The sequence below is a fragment of the Neltuma alba genome, unplaced genomic scaffold, assembly GCF_004799145.2.
Source record: "Neltuma alba isolate B1F8T4 unplaced genomic scaffold, ASM479914v2 tig00005648_pilon, whole genome shotgun sequence".
Taxonomy (NCBI): Eukaryota; Viridiplantae; Streptophyta; class Magnoliopsida; order Fabales; family Fabaceae; genus Neltuma; species Neltuma alba.
The window spans coordinates 77,613-89,155 of record NW_021634185.1 but is presented as its reverse complement, the minus strand read 5'-3'; the positions used below and the strand labels follow the sequence as shown (position 1 = coordinate 89,155).

Sequence of the window (11,543 nt, the reverse complement as noted above, 5' to 3'; positions counted from 1 at the left end):
AACTCATTGCTTCTCCACCAGATCATGAACACCACGTCGTGTTGAGGGATAAATTACTCTTCTTGCAGGTATGTTTAAAGGTTAAAACTTTACAGCCAAGTGGGCTTTTCATGAATGGGATCAAATCTTAAATTATACACCCTTTAGTGTGTGTGTGTTTTGTTTAGGAGCTTCTTTATGCGAAATGCATTTCTGAGGAAGAGTATACCATTCTTCGAAGAGGCCGTTGCTTCAGAGATTGGCAGTTCAAGGCGCTGAGATTGAAGCCCGAGATGTGATCGTGTCCGGATCGAAAGAGATGAAGGAGAGTTCAGAAGAAGAATGGTCGGTGATTGACTTGAAGGACGAGCAATCATTTATGAACAAAGAGAACATAAATTCAAAGATCAAATCAAAGAATATTAAAGGAGCATCCTCTGTTTTTGGCTTCGTTTCTGCTTACAAACCTGGAAAACAGAACAGAGAAGAGCATATTCGAATCCCCTTCTTTGGGTATGGATTCAAGGAACGAACCAATGAGTCCAAAGGGCAAACAGAGCTCGATTCTTATGGAGGAAAGTGGACCCCCGGAAACCATGAAGGAAGCTCTGGTGCAGAAAAGCTGAAGAGGAAGCCATTCAAAAGTCTGTTTCAGAAGGAACAGAGAGATGGCCCTGAAGCAACAAAAAAGCATCAATGGGGTTTTGATGGGTTCAAAAAATGGAAGAAAAGTGAATCAGAAGATGAAGCACCTTCATCTCAAGGTACCATAAGAACCCTTGGGGAAGGACCAGACACCAAGCTAATTAAGAAGAAATTGCATTCTGATGGCGCCCCATCTGATTTTTTCATTGATAAGGTTTGATGGGGGTCTACCATTTTCATCAAAATCTCTGAATCCCGTACTTTTTCTGCTTGTTGAACCAATTATTGTCTGTGATGAACAGGTTTTGGGGGAGAGGATAAAGAAAGAACTGTCAAGAATCCAGACAGAACTGAGTACTACAAACCCAAGTCTTCAATTTTCGTATGTATTCTCAACGATAATCCATTTTCATTGTTTTTTGAATTTGAAATATATAGTACTTGTTTTCTGATTTGGGGTCGCATGAACAGGAATGATCAAATGGAAGAGATTTCAACAAAACTTCCTGTGGATAAGGCCGAGTTGAAAAACTACTTTCCAAAGTAAGTGAACAAACTTAGCTGTTAATTTTATGCTTTAGCTTACCATCCCATGCGATCTGAACAATATTAAAAGAAAATATGCTTAAGCCGTCTTGAAATAAAATATGAGCACTAGTGGCTGCGGTATTGCTCAGTTATATCATTAGCTAGTACTCGTCCGGTCTAAATGTAAGACTCTTATATACACTAGTATAAGGGTCTTACATTTAGGACCAGAGGAGTATATTATTACTTTATCTTTTTATTGGGCTTTTGAGCTGAATTCTATACCATTTACTTTTTGGGCTGTTTGGTTAGGTCGTTCTTTGAAGTTAATATATGAAAATTATCCACTTCAGGGTATATATATTTTTAAACTGCAAAGTCAAACTTTGTGACTCTTCATACCCTTAGTGGTTGTAACAATTATCCTCATGAAATTCATATTGCATAACTTACTATTCATACTGTCGGTGTTGCGAACCATTTCCAAAATACTACAAAGGGTTGCCTCTATAAACGTAAGAGCTGCCATCCCCAGCTAACCAAACAAATCAAGTTGGGTTACTTCCGATAAATAAATAAAGTGCAGCTATATATGCAAACAAATTTACATCCCCCCCCCCCCAAATCTTGTCAACCTGGATTTTTTTTTTTTTTCATGTCTTTGTGAGGGTAACAACCCTTCCCACATCTTCAATCACATAAATTTTCTTATTTTGGAATTGAGTTTCTATCCACATGGGCATCTACATTAGAATAATTGCTGATTACATAAAGTGGAGCTTTGCGAACTTAGATTTTGTGAAGGAGTGAAAGCAAAATATTCCCATATTGATACATGAATTGGCAAAGAAACTTAAAACAGTGAAATGCCAATAGTACGGGGAAATGGTATTAGACCAAATGTTGAGTCCAAGCTAATTGAAAATATGTTAAGAAGTGAAACCTTGGCATCACAACGTTATGGATTGAACTGTAAAAGGGGATGTTTGCATTAATCCTGCACGACATGAATGCTTGTGCCTAGCTTGGCAAATGTAAAGATTGAAATGTTCATATATGCTCATGCATGCGTTGCAATTAAGCCATATTATGGTAGCAGCAGATTCAATGATTACTTGTTCATGAACTTATTGTAGCCGCCATTGCCAGAATCTCAATTTCAAAATAAGAAAATATATTCCGGTTTAAGATGCGGGAAGATTTTGTCATACATGCAAGACTTGTAGAAACCAAATCCATATATAGCTTCATTTTGTAGATGATAGTAACCCAACTTCAATTTATTGGATATATGGATTATAACAGAGTTCGATGTCACTTCTAACCTTTTCCCAATCCGTTGGATCACCTCACATCCACTCTCATTTTACACTAAAGATTTTTATCATATCATTTCTCATTTATTGATAGCCACCAACAGTGTTGGAATCAGATGCTAAACATTGGTTATGAAAGTCAATAAGATGCCCCCTCTTCACCCGAAAAAGTAGCCACTTGTCTGAAATAATTTTTATCACACTTTCTTCCATGTACTAAGTCATACCATGCATAGTTTATAAAGTATTATTATATCAGATATATTTGAATTTTGTACAGTTTATATAAATTGTTATTATATCTGATATATTTAAGTTATGCGAAGGTCTTGGTGTGAAAAATACGGAGATGTAGTGTTGGAAGTGGTGAAGAAAGAATTCAAAGAGCATGTTGGAGAAATGGAAAACATGCGAAGCAATGCCAAAGAAAAGCACAGCACCAACACAAAGCGCTGGACAACCTTTGATGAAGATGGCGAAAACTTACACCCAAACCTTTTTGCTCATCATCAAGATAATAATAATAATAACTCATTCCGCAGCAGCAACATCAATCCATTTTCTCATGGGAAGTGGAACTGAATGATTGAGCATGAATAAACTTCCTCTGTGACCATACCATATCTTCATGGTTAGGCACACCAAGAGGACTTGTAACTATCTATATTATGTAGCTGGTCAAAAAAAAAAAAAAAACTACTTATATTATGTATCTATATTCTATTGTAGAAACCAAAGAAGAACTTTGTTTCTTCCAAGTAAAGGAATCCAAATTCCTCTTGTCCTATGGACGCATTTATTTCCCATCTTTAGTCGGATCATCTGTTCATATCAACTTTTCCATAAATTGAGTTTACACTCATCAACCATGTTTGGCTGCTCTTCCTTTTCACAATCCGAAATTTTCTTTCCTAACCCCAGTTTTCCAAATGCCCTTCAAAATTGGATTTTCTATCCTAAGTTTTTGCCCCCATCACCGAAATTTTCTATCCTAAGTTTTTCTATCCTAAATTGAATTTTCAAAATTGGATTTTCTATCCAATGTGAATTTCCAAAGGCAGTAATTTCCATACATTTTACCCCCATCACCGCACCGAAACGCATATGCAAACACAAAAAAGGTCCACCCTGAAATTACAAGTGGATTTCCTGGGCTCCTGCATTCCTTGAAGTAAATTTCTATGTAACTACAAGTTCTTTAGGAAAATCATAACAAGATTCAGTTACAATCTCGTACTAATAGGATGCATTAGGAGCATCATTACCAAGGAGAAGAAATGAAGCTAATATTTACATGCATATGTACAACATCAGCGAGACAATGCTTCTGTGATTGAGGCAGAAGACTCGGTGAACCGTCCTCCACAAACATTGCCACAACAGAGAGGACACGCATACCCTGGTATGAGGAGAAGGGTAAAGATTATAGATACTGGGAAAGAATATAAAAGAATGACGAATCAAGTTTTAGTGACAATACCCATGTAATTTCCTTAGGCCACTTCCGTGTTTGAAGCAGAAGACCCGGTGAACCCTCCTCCACAAACATTCCCACGACAGAGAGGACATATACTGGTGAATAAGGGGAAAAAAGATTATTGACATAATGGGAATTAAGAAAGAATATAAAAGAACGAGGAATCAAGTTTCAATGACAATACCCATGTATTTCCTTAAGCCACTTATCAACGCATGCCATGTGGAATTCATGATTGCAAGGCAGAACACGAATTTTGTCCCCTTCTTCATACTCCACCAGGCATATATGGCATCTAGCAAGTTGATCATCATAAACAACAGCAGTTGATGAGTAGAACAATTCTCAACTGCTAAACATTGTTTATAGCTATATTGGTGATGATAAGATTTATGGCAAGATTGTTATTTCAATTCTTTGGTTAACGTTGTTACGTTCAACTGTTTGTTTCTGCTAGATATGTTCAATTCTATGACAAATTTCAAGCTATTTTTCATCTTGTATATATCTTACAATGCGGTACCATTCACACTATGAAATTTTGACCTTTGGATTGACTATTCGTATTGCCATTTGAGAACTATGTTTCCATCCCTTCAGTTTCAGTTTTATGCTAGACTAATAAACCAATAATAATAAAACCTAACTCAGCCCTCTTGAAAATTAAATTATGACCTCTCATATTTCAAATTTTCATAAGCATTGATTTTGTGCCTTTTGGTGAGTTGTAGTTGTACTGCATCAAATTAGGCTATTATGAAATTCAAGACGAGCAATGTGTAGGATACAAGCTTTGTAAACAAGTCCGTTAATTGAAGGGAAGTTTCTGTCAAAATTGAAACCAGTAGAGTCGATTGTATCAAAACCCTCAAAGGAGGACAACATAATTAGCGTCAAATAAAAACAAAATTCTCAGATCAACTAGAAATTGTCGGATGCACTTAGAAAGTTGTAATTGACCTGCTAAATAACCATATTCACAAAGACAAAGAACCCCACCCCCAAAACAAAACAAGGAAAGGGTTCTAATTTGACTTGATTTGTGCGCACTTATTGATTTGTGGTAATTTCACAGTTGAAACTTGAAACAATGAGACTTACTGTTCAGTATTACTAACACCATCAGCTGTGCCAACCGTTTTGTGACACTTCAGAGGGAAAGCATCAACAACTGACTCTGGCGCTGGGAGAGAGGCCACAGATAGTGAAAATGGCGTGGGTTGGCGATGAACTTCATCTAAAAACTGCAGCCAATAGATAAATTGCCGACATTTACAAATCAGACTCTTTACACTTGAATAGAATATGGATATGTTAAAACCATTATATAATCTATTGATGAAACTCAAGTTTTATGGCTGCACAAAGCATGCTAACTGAAAAGAACTAACAGCTTGATAAACTCAGCAGGCTTCACTTGCATAATATCAGAGAGGCTTCGATTTAAGTTACTATCGCACAATGTAGATCACTTAATATTAGTGGATCACAGCTTGATTTTATATCCTATAAAGAGTAAACTAGCCACAAACAAAAAGGTTGAAAGTGATAGCGACCCACTTTTACATGGGAGGTTATCTTTACACAACCAGTCAACCTAAATATTCATGATGACATGAACTCAAGCATATTGCAATTTTTAAAATATAGAACAGAATTTTCTGATTCAATTGAAGTGTCATTCTATTGGAGTTTCAATTGTATCTTAATGAACAGGATAGAGATAGGCATGTCACTCGTCTTGATCTCCACAGTGAAACAACAGAAAATATAGAACATTTAATCCACTGCTGTATGAACCCTAACCAACACAATGAGTAGAAAAGGGATTAAGGTGCAAATTTGCTCTGGATGTTTTCACTTAAGAGCGCTAGGTACCCGAAAGTTTTTTTTTTTGGAGCAAATTTACCCTGAAAATTTAAAATCATAGCAATATTGCTCCATTCCGTTAAAAATGTCATGTTAGCTTTTTAACGGTATGAGGCAATATTGCTCTGATTTTAAACTTCTAGGGAAAATTTGCTCTGAAAAAAACTTTTAGGTGACCAGCACTCCTAAGTGAAAACTTTTAGGGCAAATTTGCATCTTAACCCTACCCCATAAGTGAAACATTTATATTAAGCTAGAATGAAAAGGTGCAAACTTGATAAATAGACGTGAATTTGCAGGGTTAGCATGCCAAAATATAAAGTTAGACAAGCAAGAGTTTACTAAGCATCGTATAGATGTCTAGTATTAGAAAGAAAACAAAAAAGGGAAATGCTTCTCCTGAAAAAGGTCATGAACACAACAGCCCAAGATAGCAACAAAAAGGGCCAAAAATAGTTAAAGAAACCCAAAAAACATGTAGAATGAATTATCATGAAATAAGACTGTGGAAGATGCGACTGAATGTTGGGTACAGAAATTAAAGGCTGAAATAAAATAAGCAAGCAAACCAAGATGCAGAGATCAAACCGATTCAGAGCTCCCCCCCCCGGGGGCCCTGGCCCCAAAAAAAAAGAAAAAAGAAAAAAAAAGAATAGGGTCTACAGCTTAAATGAATTGCAACTTAAGCTAACATATTTGAGACTTGAGAGATGGATACAACCTCAAATAAAGCTTCTGCAAGCATGACTATTCTTGACATGCTAGCTCGAGTATTAGATTCCTCAGTCATGGAGAAAGGCTCACAGAAACACCTGCCATCAGGGTGGAGTCCTAATGGACAAGAATTAGTCCACCGATCTGTTTCATTAAGGCCGTCACGAAGTCTTTCCCAGATCTATATACACAAGGGAACCAAAATCCAGCTATCTAAGTCAAGTGGGTAAGCAAAGCGATTACAAGCATTCTATGCTAAAAATATTGAGAATCACCTGGGATCTTGAGTGCAGCATTCGTGCATTAGATCTGCGGATTCTACTGCCAAGATATTCAAAATCCTCTCCAACCTCATCATTTGAGAAACCACTGCTCAAATCAAGAAACCATTGGTCTTGAGATGCTATATCATCAGGATCACCAGCTGAGAAGACAATGGTTGGAGAAATACGAAACCTTCTCGAACTACGATTTGAAAAAGCATCCCAAAATGGTCTCCTACCATTTCTCCTGGTACTACGATCAATGGCATCAGTGTTGCTATAAGACAAAGTATTGGAAGATATAGTAACCACGTCAACATGAAGCACACCCTCATTCACATGTCCTCTTTCCCGGTCGGGAACAAGAAACCCTAAACTTGGAGGAATTGTTTCTTCGTGAGATTCATTTTCTTGCAACAGAGAAGTTACTGGCAGATCTGCACCTTGAGAACTGGGACTTGAATCAGAATTCTGGGAAGCTATAGCTGCACTGCTATGACTCTCGACATAATGTTCATGAGAACCGGAGTCTTCAAACACTTGAGGGGATGAACTCCTTAGATGCAATGTCTCATGAGATATTGGACGGATACTACTATCCTCTAAATTATCAATATTATTAACTGCATCCTTGTTAGCAGAACTATTTACAGAGACTGGATCTGAAGACTTTTGTTCTACAAATGAAGGACTAGCTGTGTCGCTGCTATCCCTATAAGATTCATTATAACTATGATCAGTACTCACCTCATAAGGAGGAACTAACTCCTTTCTTTTAAACAAACACTCCCTCTGATTGCTGGTTGCAACACTTCTGGAAGAATCTTGAAGATTAGCATTCTCACAGGATTGAATACTGCTGCCAAAGGAGGTTCCAGTTTGAGCATGTGAGCGGCTAATTCCAGCTTCTGTTGAATGTGATAAAGACGATTCCTCTGTAACTTTCTGAACTTGATCATTAAAGTCTGTAGCAGAGTCTACTAGAAGTTCAGTTGGATGATCTTCAATCTAAAATCAAAAATACAAGCAAATACTTCCGGCATCAATCTCTCTCAGTACCTCACAATAGGATTCCCTCAAAATTTTCACTTTGTTCAGACCAGTTAACATGGTTCAGCGCAGAAATTCAAGCTCGAAACTACTATGTTTCTACAAGCTTGTCATTAATGCACAATAGGATATCAACCAAGGGACCCTTATAATAAAACATAAATTTAGTGTGAGTACGAAGGAATACCATTATAAAATAAATGGAGCAAGAGTTCGATTAAAAATCTAGAATCATGTGAAAAAATAATTTTTAGAGCTTCAGAGATTTAGATCATTCAGTGAATTCAATCAATTTAAGGATACAATATCTCAAATCCCAACAGAAATCACTAATATAGTTACATACAGAGTTCAACCAAAAATAGATTCCATCCTACTTCAACTGCATATCGTTGAACCTCTATGTAATTTTTCTCACGACGTATTCCAGCAATCATGAACATACGATTTCGACCTGATTACCCAATTCAGAAACAAGCGGATTATAATACTCCCCCATGACATCAACCAACAGAGAACGAATTCACTCATCCAAGATCAGGATGATACAGGATCATTTAAAGTATTAAAACACAAATGATTTCGGAAATCATTTTAGTTCATCTGAACAGCCTCGGGGATCGCCAAGTTGCACTATCAACTAAATAAGCCCAATCGAAAATTGGGTCAAACTGACTAATCTCGAATCCATCAAGCCCACCAATACAAAGTCGTTGCCAAGGAAAAATTTGCGTATAAACGGGGTGGGTATTAGGGAAATAGGGCAGAATGAACAGTGGGAAACGTGTACCTCATAAGTAGCGCGAGAAGTAGATGCACCGCAGGGAAGAAGAGAGGAAAGACTGAAGCGTTTGGTGTGGTTGACTCGCCGAGAAGAAGGCCGAGAAACGTGTCGACTATTGGTACTACCCATGTTTGGGAGAGATAGTGAGGAAGAAGAGAGATGGAGGAAAAGAAAAATTGCAGAAAGAGAATGAAGGAGAGAGAAGGAGAGGGAGAGATGGTAATGGCGGCCAGAGAAGTGAACAGTGCCCCGCTGACGTTGAAATGGAAGGCGACCGACTAGGAGCGTTTAATTTAAATTGAATTTTTTTTATTTTGTGGACATTTCGGACAAGCAACTACCGCGCAATTTTCAACTTAACTAGATTTTATGCACCGTATTATGCACGGCAACGTTCACTTTTGTTCAGTTGAGGGGAGAGGGAGCAGAAAAGACGTTAGAAAAATCCTTGTAAAAACTTAGAATGGTTGAAATGATCTAAATTTGAGCGCTTATGATCTTTAAATGCAAAATATTTTTCAATGTGTGTAAATAATTTTTGAATTAATGATTATTACATATTATTGATAATATGTTATACACAATAAAAAAAAGTTATACGCACGAATCATAATTGTATTTATTTAAATTTAAGTTTTTTTAACCAATTAAGTTTTTGAATATAGGCCTTTAACCAAATTACTCAAGACTTTAATGAATTTAATTGTATCAAAAAATTGTAAATTAAAATAAAATATAGGAAAAAGAGAAGAATAAGTAAAAGGGTTAAGGATGATTTTTTGTGTGAATGTATCCGAAATAAACAATATCATCCTGACTATTAAAAAATAAATATTAACGATTAAAAAAACTAATGCTAACTATTAATGTTTATAAACAAGCGACATTTTTGTACTAAGACGAAAAAAGAGTTCAGATAATCATGGCTCTTTTGCAAATAGTTTAACCAAAGCCAATCTTAAGCCTAAGTAAAATTAATAACAACTTTGGATCTCACATTTTCATGTGACTCAAACTTCCCTTCATTTTCCTTCAATCAACTGTGCGGAATAAGAATTAATGAATATTAAAATATTTAAATAAATATTTATTTTTTTGAATAAATAATAATTTTTAAAAATATAAATAGAATTGTATATATAGGAATAACTAAAAATTTGTCTGATTTTGGAAAAATACTTTTTAATTAAAAAATAATTCCATTATAAATAAAGAAAAAATTGTTAATACAACTAGACGATTAATAATAAATTGTACAGAACTAAATTAAAATAAATAATTAAATTGAAAATATTAAAATTAATTATAGACAATTCACACAGACCATCTAAAAATGAAAAATTATAACTTTATAAAATATTGAATATTAAGAATTTATTTTTTTAATCCAATAGTGGGGATCGGATAAGGAAAAGTCAAAAAAACAGGGAGCATCCAAATCCATTATTATGATCGATGAAACTTTTTAAACTTCTAACGTATTATAGGGGCATAGACTATTGACTTTGTGGAACCAATATTTGTCTTCTTTCCTTTTCCTTTTTAAAAAAAAAGTTACCAATAGAGTAAAACATTACTAAAAAAATATTAATCGGTGCCCCAGCCCAATAATAGTTGAAAGGGTTCAGGTTAGTTAAGAACAATAATATAATATTTATATTAATATAAATTTTTTTAAGAAAAATCAAATTCCATGTTATCATAATTTTTAAAAATAAATTGCATAATTTGTTTCTTAATTCCATTGGACTTATATAGACCTATTCCGTATTTCAAAACCTTATTTTAATTTTACAGAAATTCCTTAAATTTTAGACTATTTTTTAATTGGAGACCAAAATCCTTTGTACGAAAGAATAAGTTTACATTTTATTGTAGCTTGAAATTTAAATACATTAATTTTGAAATGTAGAAAAATATCTATTAGTGTTAAGAATAAAAATAAATTTATTTCCTATCAAATGTTATTCACATTGAAGATGCCGTGTCCCGCGCCCAAATCACATCTAAGAAACGACATTTTATGGAATCAAATTTCTTTTCTTTCATTCTCTCACAGACAAAACAAAAAACGTAGATTGCTGTCTTGTGAATTGTTGGGATTTGCAGATCTTGTGAAAATATTAAAAGTTTTATGTAAAATACTCTTCTAATCCTAGATATAAAACTCATTTTATAATGTAAATTGTATTATAAAATGAATCTTATATTTAGAACTAAAAGAATATTAATTAAGAATATACAAATAAACTAGAAAACTTTGCAGTGGTAATTATTAAAATTATATTTCTAGACATATACTATGATATTAAAATTTATTTAAATTACAATACATAAATGCATAATAATATAAAAAATAAAAGAAATATTATACTATGTGTAAAAACTTATATATAATAGAAATGGTAGAATATGTACTTGATAAGATCATATTTTTAAGTTTTTAATTAAATAATGCATAAAAGAATTCATTTGTTATATAAAATTTTATGTAACCTTTTCAACATTAATAATCAAATTAATGCTAAGAAGTACATTTAGTTTTTTTGTTTATATTTTTATAGTTATTTAACTTTTTTTTTTGCCCGAATAGTACGTTATATAATTGCGTAAAGAAACAGTACAAGTCTGAGTCAACTTTTTTTTTGGGGGATAAATAAGTCTTGAGTCAGTGTTCATTAGAATATTGAACTACAAAAAGAAGTTTTGGCCGGAAAATTACAGGCAGAAGTGACCGATGATAAAAAGTGAAAAAAAACTACACATCCGGTCCTAAGGAACTTTTTCGGTGGCGGGATCTGAAATTTTATATAAATCATTTTGGGAAAAAAAAAATTCCTTCGGTCCTAAATATAAGACTCTTTTTTTAGTACAAATTATACTACAAAAAAAATTTTACATTTAAAACCGGACTAGTA

At 34.3% G+C, this 11,543-nt stretch overlaps 2 protein-coding genes across 2 annotated transcripts; one reads left to right on the top strand and one right to left on the bottom strand.

The window, feature by feature from the left end:
• The first annotated feature begins 298 nt into the window (after window positions 1-298).
• LOC114748219 (uncharacterized) lies at window positions 299-3,270 on the top strand. The gene is made up of 4 exons (XM_028936581.1): window positions 299-838; window positions 927-1,006; window positions 1,096-1,167; window positions 2,795-3,270. Exons 1-4 carry the CDS (start codon window positions 299-301, stop codon window positions 3,048-3,050), a joined length of 948 nt encoding a protein of 315 aa, XP_028792414.1. The 3' UTR covers window positions 3,051-3,270.
• A 246-nt stretch (window positions 3,271-3,516) lies between these two features.
• LOC114748220 (uncharacterized RING finger protein C4G3.12c) lies at window positions 3,517-8,853 on the bottom strand. The gene is made up of 7 exons (XM_028936582.1): window positions 8,632-8,853; window positions 6,804-7,799; window positions 6,536-6,709; window positions 5,047-5,189; window positions 4,130-4,240; window positions 3,949-4,040; window positions 3,517-3,867 (listed from the first exon to the last, which is right to left on the bottom strand). Exons 1-6 carry the CDS (start codon window positions 8,752-8,754, stop codon window positions 3,962-3,964), a joined length of 1,626 nt encoding a protein of 541 aa, XP_028792415.1. The 5' UTR covers window positions 8,755-8,853; the 3' UTR covers window positions 3,517-3,867; window positions 3,949-3,961.
• Between the last annotated feature and the right edge of the window lie 2,690 nt (window positions 8,854-11,543).

What these genes read in the sequence shown, in the direction of transcription:
- LOC114748219 (XM_028936581.1), top strand. Translation starts at nt 299, where the DNA reads ATGAAGGAGAGTTCAGAAGAAGAATGGTCGGTGATTGACTTGAAGGAC. An exon ending in CTGATTTTTTCATTGATAAG is followed by an intron (nt 839 to 926) that starts GTTTGATGGGGG and finishes TGTGATGAACAG; the next exon opens with GTTTTGGGGGAGAGGATAAA. An exon ending in AACCCAAGTCTTCAATTTTC is followed by an intron (nt 1,007 to 1,095) that starts GTATGTATTCTC and finishes TCGCATGAACAG; the next exon opens with GAATGATCAAATGGAAGAGA.
- LOC114748220 (XM_028936582.1), bottom strand. Translation starts at nt 8,754, where the DNA reads ATGGGTAGTACCAATAGTCGACACGTTTCTCGGCCTTCTTCTCGGCGA. An exon ending in CTTCTCGCGCTACTTATGAG is followed by an intron (nt 7,800 to 8,631) that starts GTACACGTTTCC and finishes TTTTGATTTTAG; the next exon opens with ATTGAAGATCATCCAACTGA. An exon ending in TGGCTTAAGGAAATACATGG is followed by an intron (nt 4,041 to 4,129) that starts GTATTGTCATTG and finishes CTTATTCACCAG; the next exon opens with TATATGTCCTCTCTGTCGTG.